Consider the following 27,203-nt stretch of genomic DNA (forward strand, 5'->3'; position numbering starts at 1 on the left):
GTGTGGTATTCCTGTCTAGACTCAAGAGGTCGTGCCATAATGCGTTTTCTGATAATCACTTTTGGATTTGAAACAAGTTGGTGAAACAAAACGTGTCCTTAATTAATACCTGTGTCTTTACATGGTCGTTGGGCTGGCACAGTGTAGTTACAGTGTAGTATAGTATGTAGGTAATGCTAGGTAATAAACAGATTAACTTTGACTCTTGTCAACTGAACAGCTATTTCTGAAAAATTTAGCACATTGGGACGTACTAGCTCAATACAAATATATAGTGGAATGATTGATGAAGGAAAAAACTCAGGACTTGCACAAGATTCAAAATAAGTCACATAAGATTAGTTATTGATTTTTACTTCAACAATTATTATTTTTTAGTTAGAACACAGGAGTAGTACCTCATAGTTGTACAAAGAAATATTGGACACCATCCAGAAATTACAAAAGAAATCCCCCTAAAAAAGCTAAGTCAACAACATCCAAGGCATTTTTTTGCAGTAAACATGCTGTGGACCTTAAACAACGGTGCAGTTTGAATAGTTGCCATTCATGCCATTCACATGCCATTCTCTAATATTCCTGAGATTCTGGCCTTTAAATGTAGCCACTGTGGAAGTCCCACTTTTCATCATGTGGACTCCAGATAGAAAGGTATCGAAAAGTGGCACCTTACAAATAATTTCTAACAAGATAGATGAAATACATATTCACACAGACACGCATGCATGCACGCACACACACACACACACGCACGCACGCACGCACGCACACACACACACACACACACACAAGAGGGAGTTTAAAAGTTGAGTGCACGAATAATCAAAACATGGATTGAGGAACGAGAGGTGTTGAGAAACAAGAGGTGTACCAGAGTTCAGAGTAAGTCGTTTTAAAGGCTGTGAGAGAATGTGTGCAAACTACAAGTCAGAGCATCAATTGACGAAGCATCAGATTCCCAAGAGAAACATTGTCAATACACCAATCAAATATTATTATCTCCTTATTCCCAAAGTCATTCTCCCAAGACAAGTAAGTGCTAAAGCTAATTCTGAACAAAAGTGTCCACATTGACACGACATGATTTAACAACAGTAAACAGCAGTCTTAACCTTCCCAACATTGTAAGTTTATCTGGAAATAAAGGTGCATGATTAATAAATGACTCAAAATTTAAGTTAAAGTATACTAATAAATTACTCCTTTTTATGCACTTTTGTCTGTCTTCATGTTGTCCTGTTAACTGTTTTTACTGCCAGTAGGTTTGGGTTCATATAGCTACTCAACAAAACATGGTCTGCAGTGCGAAACAAGAACAAACTAAGATATTCACAACATAAACATTTTGCTTTTGTTTTGTTGACGCACTGGTTTCTGTTGAATAGGCCTCAGTGTACTCTATTGTAATTCAGGTAGGAACAAATGACTTGCAGCGTATCGAAGGCTGAACCGATTGATGGCAGACAGTCTGTTGTTTCTTAACTAAGCATGAATACATTAATAATTGTCATTGCTATACATCCTATTCACAGGGGATATGTCCCTAAGATCTGTAGGAATATTATTATCATGTTCATTATTTGGTTGTTTGAAGAATTGGAATCCATTTTTAAGGACGAAACCAAGGAAACCATTGCGTTGGCTTATATACATGTCAAATTGAGTGTCTAGAACAGATTGAATTACCAGACGTGATGTGAATCACGAGACCATAGCAGAAGAAATGGATTTTGTTTCTCAAGAATTTTCTCTCTCAATGAACAATGAACACAAATGACAGAAATGTCTAAAAGCAATGTGACAATTGTTTGGCCTGATTCCATGGTTCTAATGACATATTCTTTTTGGCCTCACATTTATTCACCTGTAAACCATACACAATCTGTTTACAAGAAGGCTATGAGAAAGTTGTGTAGTCAAATTAAGCAACGTTTAAGACAAGCCCACATTAGTGAGGGAAACCTGAATTTGTATTAAACAATATAAAACCGACTTTCCCTTTCCCGCTATATTTCCCTGTGTTGTTCGAACAACCATTTCAGCACAGTAACACAGTTTTACCACCACCCCAGAAAAGTGCACTGATCGTTTTTCAGGTCTCTTTCTTCACAGAGTTCTCTGGAAACGCAAAACTGGTGACACTAGAAGCACATTGATGATCTGACTGAGGGAAAACTACAGTATCACTGGCCATTGGCCATCATCAGATAGATCTTCTATACATATATACCTGTCTGCCATCACGTCTACAGTTAGGAACTGTACAAAAGTCAATGTCCCAAACGTAAACCGGTCCTTGAATGCTCTGGAGTAGAAGGGGCCTTTGTCATTGAGGATTGTTTAACTATCATTTAAATATTGTGATTGAAAAGGGATAGAATCAGATAGAATGAGTCTCAGATGTCACTCATTACACTCCCTCTCAACCACTAGCTACGTCTTCTTCAGACAGGAAGTGGAGGGCCTGCCCTTCAATCAGAGGCATAGGTGGAGGTTTCATAGTTGTGTTAAGACAACACCCCTTGAAGTTAAAAATCCTTCCATTGAAATCAGCAATGAGAAAATAATCCTTACCGATTTTCTACCAAATTCAGACATATGGGTTCTCAAGTATGTAGCGGTACAGCGGAAAGTTCTTTAATAGATATTTGGGTGCGTACATAGGCTCTTTAGGGTCTGTGGATGGGTACTCCCCCACCGAGCCATCAAACCATCCCCCAGTCTGGATCAAGCCCTTAATGTAGTTCAGGTCTCGTTTTTCCACGTAGTCGCCCCAGCGGGGGAAGTCTCCATTCTGGGCAGATATTAGTTTGTGGGAGATTCCCTCTGGTCTGAAGCACCAGGAACAGTGCCAGCCTGCGTAGTGGACGGGGCTCCCAATGGACCACTGCACCAGGATGTGTCCACTCTCCCTCTGATAGTTCCGGAAACCCGGCATGGAGTAGTAATCCCTGCGCCTCAGTGATATCCCATCTCCATCGTAGACGGCAAAAAGCATGGCAACAGTGCAGGCGGAGTGGACGTCCAGGGTCCCAGGCTGCCTCCAGAAGAAACCATAAAGGGACTTTCTCATGTGGATGGACACAGGTTCCGTCCAGCCATTGTAGAGTTTGAGGAAGAGGATGCCCTCGCGGGCCGGGATCTCATCTGCGTCGTTGATGAGAAAGACATCATCCGGCCTGGCACCTTGTACTCTGGACATCCCGTCATAGCTTAAAAACGTCCGCAGGTAGTTGTCAGCGATCCACCCGTTCTGCTGGCCACCTTTAGGGAAGTGATCAAGGAAGACATAGAGGATCTTGTGGCGCATGTAGTTGTAGGTCCCGTTAAGCAGGAGGCGTAGGAAGTGCAGCTGCTTGGAATTTCCATAGGCCGTGAAGTTTGACTCACACACCAGGAAGAGGTCAACAGTGTCGGCCAGCTCGTGAAAGCGGGCGTGGAGGAGGTCAAACTCGTGGTTGATGTTAATGGCGTTGATGACCCTCCGTGGAACCATCCTGGGCATCAGACTTCCCTTAGTCGGCAGGTTGGAGTGTTGCACCATGGTGGGGATGCCACAGTGAGGGCCGTGCCAGCCTTGGCGACACATACACTTCACCAGCCTTTTCCTCTGGGCGTATTTCCCATGGGCTGACTTGGGTTCCTCTTGCTGTGCATGCAGTATCTTACGCTGGCCCTCTCGAGCTGCTTGGACCGTTTGCCCTGAGTCGTCTTTGAGAAAAGCCATTTCCGTCCCCTCTCGGAAGCAATATGCTCCAGACATGGTGCGCGCAAAGAACGGGGTGGGGTCATCGCGAAGACGGAAGCTCCGTTTGTGAAGTTCCCCCCATGGTCCATTGGGGTCTGGGAGAGTGACCGTCATTCTGTTAACATTCCCTGAGTCAGGCTGCTCCTTACCCCACGGGTCCTGAGTGGGAGAGCAACAGGAGGAAAATCAAACATATCAATGACAATGTCATATAGACCCAAAACAATGTATAGGGAAAGTCATGTCATCTGCCCCCTCACCTCACCGCCATGCCCAATCCATCTCTCCACCTCTGCATTCCCTTGGTCCCCCCGGTCATCCCCTGGTTCCCACAGGCCCGTGTCGGAGGGTCGAGACCCAGGGAGGGGCTTCATCCCTGAGCGAACATTCCCTCTCCAGAGGAAGCCCAGGGCCTCGAGGTTGACGGATGCAGTATACAGCTCTCTCAGCATAAGCATGTGGTGGAGGGCCTTGCAGTATTGCAGCAGGGAGAGGACACACAAGGCCAATGTGCCGAAGAGAAAGACCTTGTGTCGTCGCATCTTTGTCCTGAAAAACAGATACATTAACAAAACTCTTTAGCTAAATGGAAGTTTACAAACTCCTTGGTTACTTAACAGTTAGGCCCACATAATCACTACGGTTGTTTTGGCATTGTATGCATGCTCATCAATAACTATTTACATAAAGTAAAACAACAACTTGGCATAAAGAAACTAAAAAGCATGACCTATAGTAGATTTGAACCCTTTTATCTCATCACCCATTGTTAATAAATGACACTGGTAAAAAAAAAAAAGTATCTGCAAACTAGGAAATCAGAAGAACCTAACCAAGAAAAAAGAAGAAACCACCCGCTACACTATCTGGGCAACAGTCAGTATCAGTATCAGCTGCATTAAGTACTGTGGTGCATCTCCTCCTCATGGACTGCACCAGATTTGTCAGTTCTTGCTGTGAGATGTTACCCCACTCTTCCACCAAGGCACCTGCAAATTCCCTGACATTTCTGGGAGGAATGGCCCTAGCCCTCACCCTCCGATCCAACAGGTCCCAGTTGTGCTCAATGGGATTGAGATACAGGCTCTTCGCTGGCCATGACAGGACACTGACATTCCTGTCTTGCGGGAAATCACGCACAGAACGAGCAGTATGGCTGGTAGCATTGTCATGCTGGAGGGTCATGTCAGGATGAGCCTACAGGAAGGGTACCACATGAGGGAGGATGCCTTCCCTGTAATGCACAGCGTTGAGATTGCCTGCAACGACAACAAGCTCAGTCTGATGATGCTGTGACACACCGCACCAGAAAATGATGGACCCTCCACCTCCAAATCAATCCCGCTCCAAAGTACAGGCCTCGGTGTAACGCTCATTCCTTCACCCCTGGTGAGACAAAACCGCGACTCGTCAGTGAAGAGCACTTTCTGCCAGTCCTGTCTGGTCCAGCTACGGTGGGTTTGTCCTCATAGACAACGTTGTTTCCGGTGATGTCTGGTGAGGACCTGTCTTACAACAGGCCTACAAGCCCTCAGTCCAGCCTCTCTCAGCCTATTGTGGACAGTCTGAGCACTGATGTAGGGATTGTGCGTTCCTGGTGTAACTCGGGCAGTTGTTGTTGCCATCCTGTACCTGTCAGGTGTGATGTTCGGATGTATCGATCCTGTGCAGGTGTTGTTACACAGGGTCTGCCACTGCAAGGACGATCAGCTGTCCGTCCTGTCTCCCTGTAACACTGTCTTAACGCTGTCTTAAGCGTCTCAGAGTACGGACATTGCAATTTATTGCCCTGGTCAAATCTGCTGTCCTCATGCCTCCTTGCAGCATGCCTAAGGCACTTTCACGCAGATGAGCAGGGACCCGGGACATTTTTCTTTTGGTGTTTTTCAGAGTCAGTAGAAAGAACTCTTTAGTGTCATACATTTTCATAACTGTTACCTTAATTGCCTACCTTCTGTAAGCTGTTAGTGTCTTAAAGACCAACATCCACGGGTGCATGTTCATTAATTGTTTATGATTCAGTGAACAAGCATGGGAAACAGTGTTAAAACCCTTTACAATGAAAATCTGTGAAGTTATTTGGATTTTTATAAATTATCTTTGAAAGACAGGGTCCTGAATACCATGATGTTATTTTTAATCCAAAAAGAAATGGTCTATCAGAATGGAGACCTCTCCATTCCATTGTGAACCAAATCTCAGAACGAAATATGTCCTCACTGCAGTCTCATAAGCAAGAGAAATCTGAGCAGTGGACTGCTATGTCTGCAGCTTTGCTGTGAGACTCACTAGTTAATCCAATCCCTCCAGCTCTTACTGTTTCCCCCTATTTCCCCCTCTATCCTGAAAATCTGAAAGGATGAGTGACAGTTTTATATGATGTATGAATATTTACTAGTAGCCTACAGTAGATGTTTTTATTGTCTACATTTCATAACATTACACTGTAGGCGAAACCCAAAGGTGACCAATGAATCTGTTCATTGAAATGAATCATCTCACGTTTCTTTAGTAACTGTTGTTATATTGTTACATCATAATGCCTTTGGTGCTGGAGTATAATGTTGTTTCATCCACCAGCTAATGCCAGCAGTGCTGCTGGTCAGTGAAAGGTGAGTATGAAGACATTGAGGTTCTTCAAGTCGTGGGAAGTACTGTCTTTGTAAGAGCTGACGCCTAATGGTTGACATGGCTCCTGACACTACTTGTGCATAATCAGAGGTCGGTTTGAAGGACAGCCATTCTAAGCTGTGTTTGTGAAAAGGACTGTACACTGTACGGATGACTTATTATTGTTTTGGCTTTATCAAAGATACAGTTGAAGTCAGATGTTTACATAACACTTAGGTTGGAGTCATTAAAACTCGTTTTTCAACCACTCCACAAATGTCTTGTTAACAAACTATAGTTTTGGGAAGTCAGTTAGGACATCTACTTTGTGCATGACACAAGTTTTTTTTCCAACAATTGTATATAGACAGATTATTTCACTTATAATTCACGGTATCACAAATCCAGTGGATCAGAAGTTTACATACACTAAGTTGACTGTGCCTTTAAACAGCTTGGAAAAATCCAGAAAATGATGCAATGGCTTTAGAAGCTTCTGATAGGCTAATTGACATATGTTGAGTCAATTGGAGGTGTACCTGTCAATGTATTTCAAGGCCTACCTTTAAACTCAGTGCCTCTTCACTTGACATCATGGGAAAATGAAAAGAAATCAGCCAAGACCGAGTGACTGGTGCAATTCACAAAATAGATGGCAGCATGAGGAAGGACAAATATGTGGATATATTGAAGCAACATCTCAAGATGTCGCAAATGGGTCTTCCAAATGGACAATGACCCCAAGCATACTTCCGAAGCTGTGGCAAAATGGCTTTAAGGACAACAAAGTCAAAGTATTGGAGTGGCCATCACAAAGCCCTGACCTCAATCCTATAGAAAATTAGTAGGCAGAACTGAACAAGTGTGTGCGAGCAAAGAGGCCTGCAAACCTGGCTCAGTTATGTAAACTTCTGACACACTGGGAATGTGATGAAAGAAATACAAGCTGAAATAAATCATTCTCTCTACTATTATTCTGAAATTTCACATTCTTAAAATAAAGTGGTGATCCTAAATGACCTAAAACAGGGAATTTTTACTAGGATTAAATGTCAGGAATTGTGAAAAACTGAGTTTAAATGTAATTGACTAAGGTGTATGTAAACTTCCGACTTCAGCTGTATACGGTAACACTTTATTTTAAGGGTCCATAATAAACCATTTAATAGGAATTTATAAAGCATTTACAAACCATTTTCTCACCATTTATTAATCATTACTCCCACATTTGTACATTTTAGTAAGGTAGTTATTCACAGATGTATATACATTTCCTTAAACATCCTGTGTTGTGTGCTTATTCTATTACCAGGTACTGCAGGAATGTCTACCAATGGCATCACCATCTTTTTGTGAGAAATTGCACTTGTAACTCAAAACATTTCTAAAGTATTTCTAAAGTGAAAATAGCATCCACTTTAGATTAGGGAAAATAAATCAAAATCAAATCAAATGTTATTTGTCACATGCTTACGTACAAGCCCTTAACCAACAATGCAGTTTTAAGAAAAAAATAAGTGTTAAGAAAGTATTTACTAAATAAACTGAAGTAAACAATAAACAAATAAAAATAAAAATGAAAAAAATAAGAATAAATAAAAATAAAAAAGTATTTAAAGTAGCCAGGCTATATACAAGGGGTACCGGTACAGAGTCAATGTGTGGGGACACAGGTTAGTTAAGGTAATTGAGGTAATATGTACATGTAGATAGAGATAAAGTGACTATGCATAGATAATAAACAGAGTAGCAGCAACCTTAGATGTCTGGAAGTAGCTGGCAAGTTAGTACAGAACGCTTGGATCAACCCTAAAGAGATGGGTGGGGCTAAGGCTTAAGAGGGTGTGAACAATGCTGAATGGGTATAGACAAAGAAGGGCTCTCCAATAGTAGTACCAAAACATTGAAAGACAGTTTTCTCAAAAGGGAGTTGACAGTTGATCAACTTTCAAAGCAAAATTACTTTCCCATTGTTTTCTCAAATGCAGTGTATGATATAACATTTTGTACAGATATTCAAATGTAGCTGTAATGCGGTCTACAGTTTATCATGAGATACTCTACCTCAGGCGTGCAAAACCTAGAGACTTCATTAATATTAGATTTTGAGTACCAGCTGTTATTTACAAATAGAAACAGAGCGCCACCCCTTGTCCTACTGGAGGAAGCTGTTCTATCTTGCCGATGCACGGAAAACACAGCCAGCTGTATGTTATCCCATGTCGTTGTTCAGCCCCAACTCGGTGAAACATAAGATATTACAGTTTTAAAGTCCCGTTGGTAGGATAGTTTTGATCGGAGCTCGTCCAGTTTATCATCCAATGATTGCACGTTGGCTAGTAGGATTGATGGTAGAGGCGGGTTACCCACTCACCGTCGGATTCTTACAAGGCACCCCGACCTACAACCCCTGTATCTCCGTCTCTTCTTCATGCGAAAGACAGGGATTTGGGCCTTGTCCTGTGTCTGATTCACCTCCGACTCGTTTAAGAAAAACTCTTTGTCCAGTACGAGGTGAGTAATCGCTGTTCTGATATGCAGAAGCATCTTTTTGGTCATAAGAGACAGTGGCAGAAATATTATGTACAAAATAAGTTACAAATAAAGTGAAGAAACATACAATAGCAGAATTGGTTAGGAGCCTGTAAAACGACAGCCATCTCCTCTGGCACCAATATAACTTTACTAATGACTGGTAAATGGTTTATACGTGTGAGAGTAATGATTAACAAATGCTGAAAACACAACTTATACATTCCTTAGAAATGATTTATTACAGACCCTTCAAATAAAGTGTACCATATATATACTGTACACATCATGTAGATAGAAAGTAATGCACAAGTTTAGTATACAGTATCACTCTCTCAAACCCTTCATGGGGAGCATGTTTTTACTGTCACATAAATACAGCAGGCCCAAACTGTAATGCATGTCATCCCTTCAGTCACCCACCTTATTTGATACATCCTGACATGAAATGTCCCTTTACAACTTGCTAAAACAACAATAAAAAATTGTATGACCTGTTTCCGTATCTCATTCCATGTGACTTTTATATGGAGCAAGGAGGTACAATAGGATGTGACAATAATAATTAAATCATCAAAGTGTATTGAAATGTTCATGTCTGACAGACAGTGTCACGACTCCCACCGAAGGTGGCTCCCCTGCCTGTTCGGGCAGTTCTCGCCGGTCGTCGTCGCCGGTCTACTAGCCGCCACCGATCCCTTTTTCCTTTTCTGTTCGTTTGGTCTTATTAGTTGCACCTGTTCCTTTTTGTGTTTCTTGATATTTGTCTATTTAAGCCTGTTAGGCCCACCTAGGTTTGTGCGGGATTGCTATGCTGTTAGTTTGTTGATGGTCGTTTGTATCTTATTTTTCCGGACAGTTTTGGGTCCTGTGTATGGGCCGGTCAGTTAATGCGCCTTGTGTTTTTGGCGTGAACGTTTTTCAGGGAATATAAAATATCAATTTATTCGAACCTTCTGCTCTCCGAGCCTGACTCCAAACCTACTGTTCTTGAAGAACTCTGACAGACAGGTAATAATGTCAAGAGTCAGGTCCTTTTTGTACAGTTTTTCTCCGATCTGTGTGTACACAGTCTACAATTTCCTGATGTACTTCCTGCTACTATTGTGAAACCTGGAATCAGGATCTGGGAGTCTACTCAACCTCATAGTGGTGCAAAAGTACCTAAAACCATTCTGGGATTTTATTTGACCGTATAAAGGAAAAAAATAGCTATTGCATGTGAATGCAAGTTCAACTCAATTGCACCCAGATGTTTTGAAGGCGATGGGTCACTTAGTTGGGTTGTTTTCTTTGCAAACTGCTGGGTTATTGAGATACGACCCAACGGGTCAGTTCAGAACACTGGTTTTGCTTAGTAGGGGTGTGGCTTTCAGATAATTTTGGCCACCTGTGAGTTTAAATGTCATTCCGGTGAATCTGTTCTGTTGAATTGTTATCACATTTTAAGATTGAACACTGAAACTATTGAAGCTTTGATGAGGCTTACACTATTGTAAGAGTTCCTCGAGCCTATGCATATCTCACTGTTGGGGTATGTAAATAATAAATGTTATGAATTTTATATATAAATATGTAATGTGCAAAGATATTCAAGGAACGTTTTTATTTGCATTGTACATGTTGAACAAGTGACAAATAATTTTCTAATAGGACGCAATTTCTGAAAATAACCGATGGTTTACATGAAAAAAGACCCAGCTGCTGTGTCAACCCAACTGATGGTTAAAAAAAACAAAACAACTGAAGGTTAAATTAACCCGTGTTTGGTTAATCCAAACAACCCAACATTTGGGTTATTCACGCAACCCAACTGGCTAAGTCAAAATAACCCAGCGTGTGTTCTGTTCAAGATTTACCCAGTGCTGGTTTACCAAATAATCCAAATTGAGTTGTTTTTAGCCAATAATTTTGTTTGAGCATAACCCTGCTGTTCTAGGAGCTTACTTAGACGTATAAAGATCTCCAGTGAGTGAAATTCTGCTGATTGGTCACACATGGAATTAGTGTACTGTAGGTGAGTGACTGATCGTTAAGATATTTGAGGGTGCATGTGGTGGCACATCACATGTTAATTCCTGGGTAATGTGAATGAGACCTTGGACTGTTTACAACTCTGCAGAAAGGCAGTGGAGGACATGTGATTGCTATCATAAAAGTCATAGAAGTTACACATTAAACATTAGTCTGTGACAAGGAAGTCTCAGCTTCATCCTCTGGAGAGAGAGCCAGCCCAGTGCCCTTTTGTACAATGAAAGCTATTCTCTCCCACTCACCATGCTCAAATGTCACCCTCTTTTCTCTGTTACTCTGTGCACAGTGCACTACAATACTTTCCTTCTCCAAACCTTCCCCCTCCTCCTGTCCCCCTTCCCTTACCCACATACCCTCCAACCTGCTGCTCTGCTCATTCCTTCTGGTCCTCTAGCTTAGGGTTACACACACACACCTGATCCTCCGGTGTGCTGCTTCCTTACAAAGGTTGGGGATAGGCTACCAGGGCAGTCCCACAGTGCTAGTATTGTGTCTGGGAAAAATTATCATCATTACATAACATCCCTGCCCACACACGAATGCAGAGGCTACAGTGTTGCGCATTGGAAATAAGTACATTTGCTCTGACAATGTATTTGTCTAACAGCAACCATCAACAACACAAGCTTCCGTGAAAGTCAGAATGAATAACAGACCAAACTGGAAAGTCCGGGAAAAATGGGAAAAGGGGAACAGACAATGTGTGCTATGGGCCCTGGTCAAAATGTGTACACTATAAATATGGTGCTATTTGGGATGCACCCTTAGAGGACATTCACAGCTACATAGACCTATAGTAGTTTTGTTATTTTATTAAGATCCCCATTAGCTGTTGCTAAAGCAGCAGCTACTCTTTCTGGGGTCCACATGAAACAGCAATCATGACATAATAGAGAACATCAATAGACAAGAACAGCTCAAGGACAGAACTACATACATTTTAAAATGGCAGACATAGCCTACATATCCTGACCGATTGCATCACTGCCTGGTACTGCAATTGCTCGGCCTCCGACCGCAAGGCACTTCAGAGGGTAGTGGGTACAGCCCAGTACATCACTGGGGCAAAGCTGCCTGCCATCAAGGACCTCTACACCAGGCGGTGTCATAGGAAGACCCAGTCATAGACAGCCAACCCAGTCATAGACTGTTTGCTCTACTACCGCATGGCAAGCCGTACCGGAGTGCCAAGTCTAGGACTAAAAGGCTTCTCAACAAGGCTTATACCCCCAAGCCATAAGACTCCTGAACAGGTAACCAATGGTTACCCGGACAATTTGCATTGTGTGCCCCCCCCAACCCCTCTTTTACGCTGATGCTACTCTCTGTTTATCTTATATGCTTAGTCACTTTAACTATACATTCATGTACATACTACCTAAATTGGCCAGACCAACCAGTGCTCCCGCACATTGGCTAACCGGGCTATCTGCATTGTGTCCCACCACCTGCCAACCCCTCTTTTTACGCTTCTGCTACTCTCTGTACATCATATATGCACAGTCACTTTAACGATACTTACATGTACATACTACCTCAATAAGCCTGACTAACAGGTGTCTGTATATAGCGTTGCTACTCTTTTTTCAAATGTCTTTCTGTTGTTTTATTTCTTTACTTACCTACACGCACGCACGCACACACACACACACACACACACACACACACACACACACACACACACACACACACACACACACACATACCTTTTTTTGGCACCATTGGTTAGAGCCTGTAAGTAAGCATTTCACTGTAAGGTTTACACCTTTTGTATTTGGCACACGTGACAAATAAACTTTGATTTGATTTGATTTATCAAAACATACACACCACATATCTAGGTCAAATAGGGGAGAGGCGTTGTGCTGTGAGGTGGTATCTGTTTTTTTTGTAGCAGGTTTGCTGTTAATTTGAGCAATATGAGATAGAATGGAGTTCCATGCATTAATAGCCCAATAAAGTACAGTACGCTTTCTTTTTCTTTTTTTAAAATTTCACCTCTATTTAACCAGGTAGGCCAGTTGAGAACAAGTTCTCATTTACAACTGCGACCTGGCCAATATAAAGCAAAGCAGTGCGACAAAAAACAACAACACAGAGTTACACATGGGATAAACAAAAGTACAGTCAATAACACAATAGAAAAATCTATATACAGTGTGTGCAAATGGAGTAAGGAGGTAAGGCAATAAATAGGCCATAGTAGCAAAGTAATTACAATTTAGCAAATTAACACTGGAGTGATAGATGTGCAGAGGATGATGTGCAAGTAGAAATACTGGTGTGCAAAATAGCAAAAAAGTAAATAAAAACAATATGGGGATGAGGTAGTTGGATGGGCTATTTACAGATGGGCTACGTACAGCTGCAGTGATCGGTAAGCTGCTCAGATAGCTGATGCTTAAAGTTAGTGAGGGAGATATGAGTCTCCAACTTCAGCGATTTTTGCAATTCGTTCCAGTCATTGGCAACAGAGAACTGGAAGGAAAGACGGCCGAAGGAGGAGTTGGCTTTTGGGATGACCAGTGAGATATACCTGCTGGAGCGAGTGCTATGGGTGGGTGTTGTTATGGTGACATGTGAGATGAGATAAGGCGGAGCTTTAACTAGCAAAGACTTATAGACGACCTGGAACCAGTGGGTCTGGCGACGAATATGTAGAGAGGGCCAGCCGACGAGAGCATACAGGTCACAGTGGTGGGTAGTATATGGGGCTTTGGTGACAAAACGGATGCCACTGTGATAGACTCCATCCAGCTTCCTGAGTAGAGTGTTGGAGTCTATTTTGTAAATTACAATGCCTAGGTCGAGGATCGGTAGGATAGTCAGTTTTACAAGGGTATGTTTGGTAGTGTGAGTGAAAGAGGCTTTGTTGCGAAATTGGAAGGCGATTCTAGATTTAATTTTGGATTGGAGATGCTTAATATGAGTCTGGAAGGAGAATTTACAGTCTAGACAGACACCTAGGTATTTGTAGTTGTCCACATATTATAAGTCAGAACCGTCCAGAGTAGTGATGCTAGTTGGGCGGGCGGGTGGGGGCAGCGATCGGTTGAAGAGCATGCATTTAGTTTTCCTAGCATTTAAGAGCATTTGGAGGCCACGGAAGGAGTGTTGTATGGCACTGAAGCTCGTTTGGAGGTTTGTTAACACAGCTGAGATGAGAAATCAATTTCCGATGATGATGATGAAGATTATCATCCACCTTCAGAGTTGGATGTTCCAGCACAAGTGGCAGCTGAGCCTATGGACACAACTTCAGACAACCTATCAAACAAGAAATCCAAGATTTCACCAATGGGTAAGCCATGTGGTCCCAAATACAAGAGCCAACGTACTCAGAATATTTCAGAGGGTAGGCAAAAGGAAATATGGGAAAAGTATTGGGAGATGAAGTATAAGGAGAAGAGGACATAGATCTTCCACATGGTGGCAAGGCAATCTAAGAAAGATATCACTGTTGACGCTGACAGTCGACGCAGCAGGTCGTTTCTGTACCATCTACCAAACCAGAGCGGTTCTGCACAACAGGTGTGCAAAGTGTTTTTTCTGACAACATTGGGCTACCACCCCAAAAATGACAGGCTGATTGTCACGATGATGAGCATGTCAATCGCCACCAAACTGATTCCACCAAAGGATCAGAGGGGAAAGAAAGCTTCAGCGAGCAAATTGAACATGAATCCAATTTTGCAACACATTGCGTCCTTCCATCCCCAAATCAACCAGTACAGACAAGAGCATTCCCCACATCGCCTCTACCTCCCTAGTGATGTCAATATTCGGTTCATACATAATGACTACATGGAGAAGAACAAAGATGCCAGCTGTGGTTACGAAACCTATCGCAAGGCGGTAAAGAGAAGGAACATCAGCTTTGTGAAGCTTGAAGAGGAGGAGTGCGAGCTCTGTTTGGTGCAGGGTCATCATCTGTAGATGGAGCACAGGGAGAATGAGGCCATGGAAACCCAAGCCTGCCAAGACAACAGCCATGCAGCACCTGAATTCACCTTCACCAACCCCGACTGCATGCAATGTATGAAATATGAGGAACATAAGTCTGGAGAATTACTTCAAACCCGCCAGAAACGTAATTTACGAGCGGTTCGTTTTTGGAAGCTGCAAACAGGAAGAGGGTGAGTCAGTACACAACTTTGTAACCCGTTTGAGAGAGAAATCCGCCACTTGTGAATACGGGGGATTGAAAGATGAATTGATTCGTGACAAAATAGTGCTGGGAATTGCAAATGAGGATACACGCCGGCGTCTACTGAGAGAGAGAGACTTAACATTAGTAACTGCCATCGAAATGTACCACACTGTTGAAGTCACTGACATGAGAATGAGAGCAATGGAAATCGAAACCCCACGCTCCGACGTTGATACTGTTCACGCTGTTGCTAGGCAGACATTCAGACTAAACCAATCGAGGCAGAGCAATTCACCACGAACGGTGAACACAGAGAGCCCCGTAGCATGTAAATACTGTGGGAATACACACACACGTGGCAAAGAGCACTGCCCTGCCTACGGAAAACCATGCAGAGTTTGTGGAACTAATAATCATTTTGCAAAAGTGTGTCTCAAAAGCAAAAGAAGGGTGAGTGAGGGCAAGATTCACTGTGTTGGTGATGTCACTCAATGTTCAGAGCTGAACAGTGAAAGTGACATTTACATGCATGGTTTGTGAAATGGTTTGAAATGGTTTGTGACACTACGATTACACAACAAGCAACAACAATGTCAACTGGATTCTGGTGCTACATGCAACTTAATGAGCTACAAAGACAAAATCAATCTGGCACCTGACACACATCTATTGCCCAGCGATACTAGACTGAAAGCTGTACTCAGGCTGTAAAAGCTGAGTAAAAAGCTGAATTGGGCACCTTTGAGACCGAATGTGTTATTCGGGGACGCAAACACAAGCGGGAGTTTGAGATTGTAAAAACCAGTCAACATCCTCTCCTCTCAGGCTCTACATGCGAACGCCTGGGACTGATGCAGTTCACTGTACCAAATGACCTGCACATCAAATCAAACAAATTTTATTTGTCACATACACATGGTTAGCAGATGTTAATGCGAGTGTAGCGAAATGTCCAGCATGGACCCCTGTCCAAAGAACAACTACTCAGCAGATATGACGATGTATTCAACATACCCGTTGAATCTGTGCCTGGGGAGGTACACTTTGAAGTGGATGAGAGCATCACTCCAGTCCAGTGTGCTCCTCGCAATGTGTCCATTGCAATGAAAGTGGCTGTGGAAGGCCCAGCTGGACAAGTATGAGGCCGATGGCCACATGACATCTGTGACTAAACCAACTGACTGGATCAGCAATATGGTCATAGTGAAAAAAACAGAGAAGCTGAGGGTCTGCATCGACCCAAAGCATCTGAACCAAGCACTGAAACGATCCCAATACATCATGCCGACACTAGAGGATGTCCTCTATAAGCTTCCCAAGGCCAGGATTTTCCCCTTGGTGGATGCCCGAGATGCATTCCTTCAATGCAAGCTGGATGAAGAAAGCAGCCTCATGACTACCTTCTGGACCCCCTGGGGTCAGAAACGCTGGCTCAAGCTCCCGTTTGGTGTCTCAGTCGCGCCTGAGATATACCAACGTAAGCAATATGAGTTACTGGCTGGGCTCAAGGGCATTGAACCCATCGCAGATGATGTCCTGATTGTAGGCTGTGGTGACACAGACGAAGAAGCAGAACGCGACCACGATGTGAAGCTCCTGGCACTGATGGAGCGCTGCCGATCAGTTAAGCTTCGCCTTGGCCTGAAGAAGCTGCAGTTCAATGTGAAAAACGTCCACTTCCATGGCCACCTTCTCTCGGCAAAAGGGCTGAAGCCGGACCCAGACAAGGTCAGAGCGATCCTCGACATGCCAAACCCGTCTGATGCAAAAGGAGTACAGCGTCTCATCGGCTTTGCAAACTATCTTGCAAAGTTCATGCCACACCTATCAGCAGTCTGTGAGCCTCTGCGCCGGTTGCTGGACAAAGACACACCATGGCACTGGCTACCCAAGCACGAGGCCGCAGTGCAGGAGATGAAATCTCTGGCTTCATCCATGCCAGTGTTGCGCTACTACGACGTCATGAAGCCTGTCACAATCCAGAGCGACTCCAGCCAAAGGGGACTTGGATGCTGCCTTATGCAGGAAGGCCAGCCCGTTGCGTTTGCCTCGGGAGCGCTCACCCCCACCGAACAAAACTATGCACAAATTGAGAAAGAGTGCCTCAGCATCGTCTTCTCCTGCCAGCGATTCCATCACTACTTATATGGGCGAGACCTGGTCACCGCTGAAACTGACCACAAACCACTCATTGCCATATTCAGTAAACCTCTCCTCAACGCGCCCAAGAGACTTCAAAGCATGCTCCTGACTCTGCAAAACTACAGCCTGAAGGTCATTTACAAGCCAGGACCAGAGATGTACATCAGCGACACACTGAGCAGGGCAACAACACAATGTACAGGCAGAGGCACTGTCTATCAGCGGCAGGCCATCTGTTCGCTACAGCAGGAACAACAAGATGTTCAACAGATCAATCAGGCAGACTACTTAAACGTCACAGATGACCGCCTAGCCCAGATAAGGCAACACACTGACAAGGACGAACACCTACAGTCACTGAAGTCCATGGCTCTCGCAGGTTGGCCATACCTGAAAGAGGAGACACCTTTCACAGTGAGAGAATACCCGAACCTTTCGAGATGAGATCAGCGTGCAAAATGGCGTCTTGTTCAGAGGTCAGAAGGTCATTATTCCCAAATCACGTCCAGAGATGCTTACCCGCATTCACTCCAGTCACGTTGGAGGTGACGCATGCTACCGCCAGGCTCGTGAAACATTATACTGGCCAAACATGCAAGCAGAAATTAAAGACTTTGTCAGCAACTGTACCACATGCAACGAGTACGCTCATGAACAGCAAAAGGAAACCATGATGTCACACGAACTGCCCACAAGGGCCTGGCAAATCGTCAGCATGGACTTATTCAGCCACAGACAAAATGACTATCTTCTCATCGTTGATCACTACTCTGACTTTTGGGAAACTGCTCCCTGACTTGTCTGAAGAGACGGTCATAAAGAGCTGCAAGGAGCAGTTTGCAAGGCAAGGTCAGCCTGACAAGGTAATCACGGACAATGGCCCACAATTCATTGCACAGTTCAAGCGTTTTGCCTCAGAATGGGAGTTTGATCATGTGACCTCCTCTCCATGACACCCAAAAGCAAATGGCAAGGCAGAATCAGCTGTCAAGATTGCAAAAAAACTTGTTAAGCAGGCCCTTGCCTGCTTAACGACCCATGGAAAGCGATCTTACAGTGGAGGAACACACCCACCGAAAACATGGACAGCAGCCCAGCACGACGCCTTCTGTCCAGACGTCTGAAGACTACCATCCCCGTAGCCAACAAGCTACTTGAGCCCTGCGTCATGGTTGGCGTCACGGACAAACTGCGTCACAGAAAGCAGCTCGCTAAGTGCTTCTACGACCGGACTGCTTGAGACCTACCAGAGCTGGAGGTGGGTGAAACGATAAGGATGAAACCGCTGCCGGGAGACCACACAGGACTTTGGAGGCTGGGCACATGCCTGCAGAGAGTTGCACCACGTTCTTACCTGGTGGATGTTGGTGGCTCCCTCTATCGTCGCAATTGGGTGGATCTGCACGTAGCAGAGCAGACAAACCAGAACACGCCATACACTCACCTAGATGAGCTGGATCACAGTCCAGGCCTAAGGGTAAGGGGCGCAGAATTGAGATATGGGCCAACTGAAGGTGAGGCTTCTACCCCACCAAGCTCTCCAGCTCGTGCCCCTAATCCTACCCCTGTCAGAGTCAATACTTACTCACGGGTGGGTCGGCTGTGCAAGCCACCGGACAGGCTTACTCTGTAAGCAAGGGACTGTTAACTTGCCCTCGGTTAATTTTAATATATATTTTTTCTTAAATAATTAAATTAAAAAAGGAAGATGACAACTGAAGTAAAAAGAAAATGTAATGCTTTTTCTATTGTTATGACCTGACTGTTAAGAACTTAATGTTATGCCTTTATGTTTGCACTTTCTATTGAAAAGGATGATGTTACGGAGTCTAGTTGATAGGTAATCGACTAGCTGGACTGTTCCCCGGACTCTAGTTGTAGGGATTTGTACAATGCACAAACAAGGCTATTGAACCTGACATTGGTGTCTGTCTTTATTCCTTTATCCAACATATCATACTGAAACAGGCTCCGTGTTGACAAAGGGTCCAGGCCAATTGGCAAAAGAGTTATTGTAGCTGGAGTAATTTATTTTGGTAGCCGGGAGATGCGCCTGGCTCGAGGTGCTAGCTTCGGGACAAGGGGCTAGCTAGTTGCGATGATCCGATGCAAAGGGCCAGAGCTTACGGCAGGAATCCGGCGATGTAGTGGCTTCTAGTAGTGGTAGTGAAGAGTCCGGGAGGCATCAGCTGTGTAGCCGAGTGATCATAGGGTCCACTGAGCAGGCCGGGAGATGGGCCTGGCTCAAAGGCTAGCTTCGGGGCTGGGCCAATCGGTAGCAGCTAGCTAGCTGCGATGATCTGGAGTAATGGTCCAGTAATGGAGTAATCTGGAGTAATGGTGGAGAAAAGCAGTCAGAAAAGCAGTCAAAGCTCAGGGTTGATATGGCGTTGTGCAGACTGGCTGGTATTATCCAGGGTAAAAGCGGCTGGTGTCTGAGCTAGAGGTAAAGGCAGTGGCTAACAATGACTAAATAGCTAGTAGCTAATTAGCTGGTTAGCATCTGACAGCTCGCGTCTGATGGAGGTTCTAGCTATAACGTCTAAAAATAGCAGATCCGTAAAACATTGGGTGAGGCAGGTTGCCGGAAGGTATATTTAATTTAAAAATGGAAAAAGAGATTGAAATATATACAAAAAAATATATGAAAAAGACCAAATTTACATGGGACAACAACAAACACATCCGCACTGCTACTCCATCTTGGTATAGGTTGGTTCTTGAATTTGTTCTGTTCTGGATTAGGGGACTGTTAATAGACGCCTGGTAGCATGTCTGGTGGGGTAAGTGTGTGTGTCAGAGATGTGTGTAAGTTGACTTGCAAACAACTTTGAACTTTCAACACATTAACGTTTCTTATAAAAAAGAAGAAGTGATGTGGTCAGTCTCTCCTCAGCTCTTAGCCAAGATAGACTGGCATGTAATAGTTTTTATATTAGCCCTTTGAATACAATGAAGAGCAAGCACCTGACCACGTGACTGGACAACAATCAAGATAAGACAAAACTAGAGCCTGCAGGACTTGGAGCGTGGTGCCAAAAAAAGCAGAGCATCTCTCTATTATGGAAAGACCTCTCCCCATCTTTACAACCATATGTTTTGATCATGACAGTTTATAATTTAAGGTAACACCAAGTAATTTGTCTCCTCAACTTAGTACATAAAAACAGATCATATATATATATGAACCCCACCTCCTGGACCACAATATACTGAGAGAATGACCCACAGACCCCATGAAATATCAAATCAAATGATATTTGTCACATAAACATGGTTAGCAGATGTTAATGCGAGTGTAGCGAAATGCTTGTCCTTCTAATTCCGACCATGCAGTAATATCTAACAAGTAATCTAACCTAACAATTTCACAACAACTACCTTATACACACACAAGTGTAAAGGAATGAATAAGAATATGTACATAAAAATATATGAATGAGCGATGGCCGAATGGCCATGCAGTGGATGGTATAGAGTACAGTATATACATATGAGATGAGTAATGTAGGGTATGTAAACATTATATAAAGTGGCATTGTTTAGTTAGCTAACCACACGTAGCTAGCCAAAATATATCCCCATGACAAATCACAAATCATGGTCTCACAGCCCGTGTTAATGTGGAAATGTGACAGAGTGCCTATCAGGGCTTGACTGTAAGGCTTTCCTTAAGAAAAGGGAAGTTGAACTGAGCAGTAGGGCCAGTTCAATCACCCACAACTCAATTTTCCCATGAGTACAGCTGTCATCATAGGGAGTCTATAGACTGTGCAGGTCTGTTTGTGCAGTCTAAAAAATGCTGGGCTACAAACAACCCAATTTGGTTATTTGGTAACCCAGCTCTGGGTAAATATTGGACAGAACACATGCTGGGTCATTTTGACCAAGTTAGTTGAGTTAATTTAAACGTCAGTTGTTTTTTTATTTAAATTGTCAGTTGGGTTGACACAGCAGCAGTTCGGGTTGACCGCAATGGAGTTGACATGATAGAACAAACAGATGTGGGACCAGGAAGTCTAGGCTTTACACACCAATAGAAGATTGTACAACCAGTAACAAAGATGTCTATGATGTGATAAGGGAACCTGAATGCTAGATAAAACTGTTATGTTTTACTGTGATAACACTGAAATATGCTGTTGTAATAAAGAGTATGTTGAAATACCCTTTAGCAAATGCAGCTTAAAGCAGTTGCACATGAGCACATGAAAGTAAAATATGAGAAAGGGAACGAAAAACAGAAAGTGTGAGACAGAGGGAGAGAAAGAGCAGGAGAGAAAGAGAGAATGTCATTAAACATACAGTACCTCCCTTGCCGGTAAAGTCTAGCCATGCTGGTTTGTTGGCAAGTGTTATTTCCGATTTAGAACTCCCTCTTCTCTTTTCAACATCTCCAATACTTGCACTACTCTGTTACGCTACATTGTTTGAACTATTTGGTAGAGCTTCAATACAGCGGCAGGTGGCCTCAACAATGAATGATATGACAACAACCACCAGGCTACCAAACTGAATTTACAACAATGCACAGAGAGAGAGAGAGAGAGAGAGAGAGAGAGAGAGAGAGAGAGAGAGAGAGAGAGAGAGAGAGAGAGAGAGAGAGAGAGAGAGAGAGAGAGAGAGAGAGAAAAGCAGGGGAGGCTCATGACACAAAACGGTTGCTTGACCCAGATTATTATTATTTGTTTTTTAGGAACTCAGTCGGGTTTTCAATTTACTGTTGAGAGTTAGTATCGCAGAATACTTATGTAAATAATTTATAAAAAATCTAAAAACCTGTTTTTGCTTTGTCATTATGGGGTATTGTGTGTGGATTGATGAGGAAAAACATTTTTTTTTAAATACATTTTTGAATAAGGCTGTAATGTAACAAAATCCACAGTGCGTTGGAGTGCATCAAGAAGCTGAGGTGTAACATCGAGTTCAAAGCCATTTGGGCATAGTGCAGTGCCTGTGGTACTGACGCACAACCAGCCCCAAGCAAATGACAACATTATGTAAGTATAATATCCAGCAATACGTGGTGGACAGTACAGTAGGCCGACACAGACAGAGGAGTAAAGACTGAGTGTAAAACACTGTTCTTCAGCACGTTGGATGCTGTCATTGGTGAAATGTCAGAACGATTCAGTGAACGCAACAGCCAACTGGTAGAGGCCCAGAGAGCCGACTTTCTAGATGTGAAAAAGATTAAACCATTCGTCTTTTATTTACTGCATTCGTTTACTGTTAATGTAACTAGCCTAAATATAGATTGTGCCATGACTTTATCGATCTGATATTTTGTTTACCTGGCCTACTACGAGATACCACTGTTTTGTTCGTATTCGTTCGCATTTGCAGTTGTGTTGGTATTGTAAGCCAAAGTGCTATTCAGTATTTTTGTTTGCATGCATGAATAACTAGGCTACTACTTTCAACATTTAGTTTGCAATATTTTGGTAAGACAGCTGTGTGCATGCCTACATTCACATAGGGTAATTCACCTATTACAAGCAGCCTATCTATCTTATAGCCTATATTCATTACCAAAATGGCCTTACGCTGTTCAATGTGCTGATACAGCGCAGCGGAAATAGGCAACGGATTTCACACCAACCTGTCACTTCAAAAGCGCTCAATGATCTCGGAGTCTCCGCATTTGAACTTTATGTTTATTGTGGTATAGCGTGATATAAGCAGAATTCAATATAATTCCAAAGCAAGAACGCAACAAAAATTGTGCCCCCTCGTCAATTTCAACTGCCCCCTTAGTCACTCCAGGTCTGATTGTGCTCTGTTGTATTCTAACTGTGGTAGAGAAAGTAGACGGGAACCCAGATGGATATGAAAGCACACATTCTGTACATTCACATGTATCATACATGAACATCCATCAAGCTGAAATCTGTCTTAAATAATCTATCCCAAGGGTTATAATCCTATGATCATCCTATCAACAACACCAACAACAAAGCATGAATGGCACGAATGTTTGACACCTCTGAGTAGCTTAAATTACTTGCCTGACCAGTAACAATTGCTGAAATTTAGAGCACAAGCACTCATGGCAATGTGTTGCCACTTGCCAGGGCAGGTGTTAGCCAATAGGGGGCCCAGGACAAATGTAAACAATTAAGGGGCCTAGCCCTTCTAAAAAATATGTACAACGCATTAATATCAACCTTAAATGACTGGTCTATGGTTTGGTCACATTACTTGGTTGAGTCTAATGTGCTTGTGAGTGTTCATTGTCTGTTTGCAAGCACACTCTCCAACTTCATAGATGACCTTTACCCTACCTTACCCAACCCTTTATGAGCTGACTGAGCCTTGACATGCTTAGGAACAGACAAACAGACCAAAAGCACATTGTAAAACATTTGCTATAATTTTTACAGTAAATTACTGACAGTACAGTAGCCAGTAGGTATCTGCAAATGTACAGTAAAATAATGGCAGCACAGAAGCCAGTAAATGACTGTAGATTTGCAGGACCTTTACTGACACACAAATTTAAGCGATATATTACTGTAACACCTGACTACACCAACATGTTGTATTTCTAGAATTGACAGTGCATTAGTGGAAGCACAGTGGTTAATCAACTGTTGTAGATTTACAGTGTAGGTAACTAGTGCCAACTACGTGCATAAAAGCATTTGATATAGGTATGTCAATACCTACTCTGTCATTTGTATTTCACTGGCCAGCAGCAAGAGCGACATCATTGATGTATACAGAGAAAAGAGTCGGCCCGAGAATTAAACCCTGTGGCACCCACATAGAGACTGCCAGAGGTCCGGACAACAGGCCCTCCGATTTGACACACTGAACTCTATCAGAGAAGTAGTTGGTGAACCAGGCGAGGCAATCATTTGAGAAACCAAGGCTATCGAGTCTGCCAATGAGAATGTGGTGATTGACAGAGTCGAAAGCCTTGGCCAGGTCAATGAGTACGGCTGCACAGTATTGTTTCTTATCGATGTCGGTTAAGATATCGTTCAGGACCTTGAGTGTGGCTGAGGTGCACCCATGACCAGCTCTGGAACCAGATTGCGGTGGGATTCGAAATGGTCAGTAATCGGTTTGTTGACTTGGCTTTCGAAGACCTTAAAAATGCAGGGTAGGATAGATATAGGTCTGTAGCAGTTTGGGTCAAGAGTGTCCCCCGTCTTTGAAGAGGGGGATGACCGCGGGTGCTTTCCAATCTTTGAGAATCTCAGATGACACGAAAGAGAGGTTGAATAGGCTAGTAATAGGGGTTGCAACAATTTCGGCAGATCATTTTAGAAAGCGAGGGTCCAGATTGTTTAGCCCGGCTGATTTGTTGACTGGAATTGGGAGAAGGAGAAATGGGGAAGGTTTGGGGGGTACAGTGCAGTGCAGTTGACCGGGGTAGTGGTAGCCAGGTGGAAAGCATGGCCAGTCGTAGAAAAATGCTTATTGAAATTCTCAATTATAGTGGATTTATCAGAGGTGACAGCGTTTCCTATCCCCAGTTCAGTGGGCAGCTGGGAGGAGGTGTTCTTATTCTCCATGGACTTTACAGTGTCCCAGAACTTTTTTGAGTTAGTGTTGCAGGAAGCAAATTTCTGTTTGAAAAAGCTAGCCTTGGCTTTTCTAACTGCCTGTGTATATTGGTTTCTCTCTTCCCTGAAAAGTTGCATATCGCAGGGGCTGTTCGATGCTAATGCAGAACGCCATAGGATGTTTTTGTGTTGGTTAAGGGCAGTCAGGTCTGGAGACAACCAAGGGCTATATCTGTTCCTGGTTCTAAATTTCTTGAATGGGGCATGCTTATTTAAGATGGTGAGGAAGGCATTTAAAAAAAAACAGGCATCCTCTACTGACGGGATGAGGTCAATATCCTTCCAGGATACCCGGGCCAGGTTGATTAGAGGTGTTTCAAGGACCGTTTGACAGTGATGAGTGGAAGTCGCTTGACCGCTGACCCATTACGGATGCAGGCAATGAGGCAGTGATCGCTGAGATCTTGGTTGAAAACAGCAGAGTTGTATATGGAGGGCAGGTTGGTTAGGATGATATCTATGAGGGTGCCCGTGTTTACGGATTTGGGGTTGTACCTGGTAGGTTCATTGATAATTTGTGTGAGATTGGGGGCATCTAGCTTAGATTTTAGTCCCAGTTTAGGTCACCTAACAGTACGAACTCTGACGATAGATGGGGGGCAATCAATTCGCATATGGTGTCCAGGGCACATCTGGGGGCAGAAGGTAGTCTATAGCAAGCGGCAACTGTGAGAGACTTATTTCTGGAACGGTGAATTCTTAAAAGTAGAAGCTCAAATTGTTTGGGCACAGAGCTGGATAGTATGACAGAACTCTGCAGGCTATCTCTGCAGTAGATTTCAACTCCGCCCCCTTTGGCAGTTCTATCTTGTCGGAAAATGTTATATTTGGGGATGGAAATTTTAGGGTTTTTGGTGTGCTTCCTAAGCCAGGATTCAGACACGGCTAGGACACCAGGGTTGGCAGAGTGTGCTAAAGCAGTGAATAAAACAAACTTAGGGAGGAGGCTTCTAATGTTAACATACATGAAACCAAGGCTTTTACGGTTACAGAAGTCAACTGTTACAGAAGTCACTAACGTGTGCAACAAATATAGCCACTTACAAAGCACGTCTCAAAATATGTTAATGACCCCGAAACAACAATAGCATGCACCCACTAGTGTTTAAAAGGATTTTTGCACTCCCCCTAAAATACATCTGGTACTGTATTCTGTGGGGTGATACTGAATTACAGTAAATTACTGGCAGCATAGTAGCCAGTAAATGACTTTAGATTTACAGGAAAAAAATATTTTATACTAAAAATATATGGTATGGTACTGTATTCTGTGGGGTACAGCATTCTCACTAAGGGGTGTAACAAATATAGCCACTTACAAGGCCCCCCCCCCCCAAATATGTTATTGAGCCAGAGATTGGATGAATCACTTTTTTTCAATCAAATTAAGTATATTTTAAATGATGGTGTACTGCCCCTTTAAATGGCAGTTGTTTTTACCACAAAAATATGACAAAATGTATATTTTCTTCAAACTCCTAAAAACTAAACGATACTGCAATCAAATGACAGTAAATCAGCTTTTCAGTACTAATGTGGATTGTACTTTGGAAAAAAGCTGCACATTATATAAGGGAACTTTATATTTTCATTTGACAGAATATGCTAACTTACTGTAGGATTAATTTAGCAAAAAGAACTATATTTTTGTGATCTATTTCTTTCAGGTAAAAATGATTTACAAAATTATGTTTTGATAAGAATAAAGTGGATATTTTGTCAAAATACACGCAACACATTGTTTCCCTCAACTTAAACTTTGAGCATCGGTTAGACAGTCATATGCTAGTGTACTAATCACAATCACATGGGATAATAATAGTGACTGAGCTGACAGATGGTTGATTGAGTCGCTGCAACTACACTGTAAAACAGACAACTTAACCAATTGCTTAATCAGCTCTATTCTGTGAGTTGGGTGGACTTTAGAAGGACAATACATGTAGCTAATGTGTTCATGTTTGTTCACTCAACAAACTTTGCTAACAGTGAGCTGAATGTATAAAAACTTGAGTCAAAATACAAATTCATGTTTGCCTTCACTGTAAAATAAACAACATAAACATGGTTTGATTAGTGTTTTTCTGTGAGTTGGGGTGGACTTCAGAAAGACAAGAAATGTAGCTATGGTATGAATGTTTGTTGAATTTGAAAAATTAAACATTAATGTTTGGCTTTAGAAGGCAACACTGTGGCCTTGTTCAAAATCTGCCTTGCCTACTATTGACTTAAACTGCATACTGCGTACTAATCGTACTATATACTATTTAGAATGTACTGTTTAGTAAACACTTATAAAGTAAGCAACAAATATCAACATACTACTCATCCATGCTGAGAAGGTATCATCCAATGTGCAATCACGCTTGTTCCCCACTTGGAACGGAACATAAGGATTTTGGTCACTGGCAAG

At 42.9% G+C, this 27,203-nt stretch overlaps 1 protein-coding gene across 1 annotated transcript; it reads right to left on the bottom strand.

The window, feature by feature from the left end:
- Positions 1–337: 337 nt before the first annotated feature.
- Positions 338–21,733, bottom strand: LOC109893205 (beta-1,4-mannosyl-glycoprotein 4-beta-N-acetylglucosaminyltransferase). Its single transcript, XM_020486312.2, has 3 exons — positions 21,527–21,733; positions 4,009–4,297; positions 338–3,907 (listed from the first exon to the last, which is right to left on the bottom strand). The coding sequence occupies exons 1-3, from the start codon at positions 21,550–21,552 to the stop codon at positions 2,591–2,593; spliced, it is 1,632 nt and encodes a 543-aa protein (XP_020341901.1). The 5' UTR covers positions 21,553–21,733; the 3' UTR covers positions 338–2,590.
- Positions 21,734–27,203: the final 5,470 nt, after the last annotated feature.

Source organism: Oncorhynchus kisutch, linkage group LG6, assembly GCF_002021735.2.
Source record: "Oncorhynchus kisutch isolate 150728-3 linkage group LG6, Okis_V2, whole genome shotgun sequence".
NCBI classification, from domain to species: domain Eukaryota; kingdom Metazoa; phylum Chordata; class Actinopteri; order Salmoniformes; family Salmonidae; genus Oncorhynchus; species Oncorhynchus kisutch.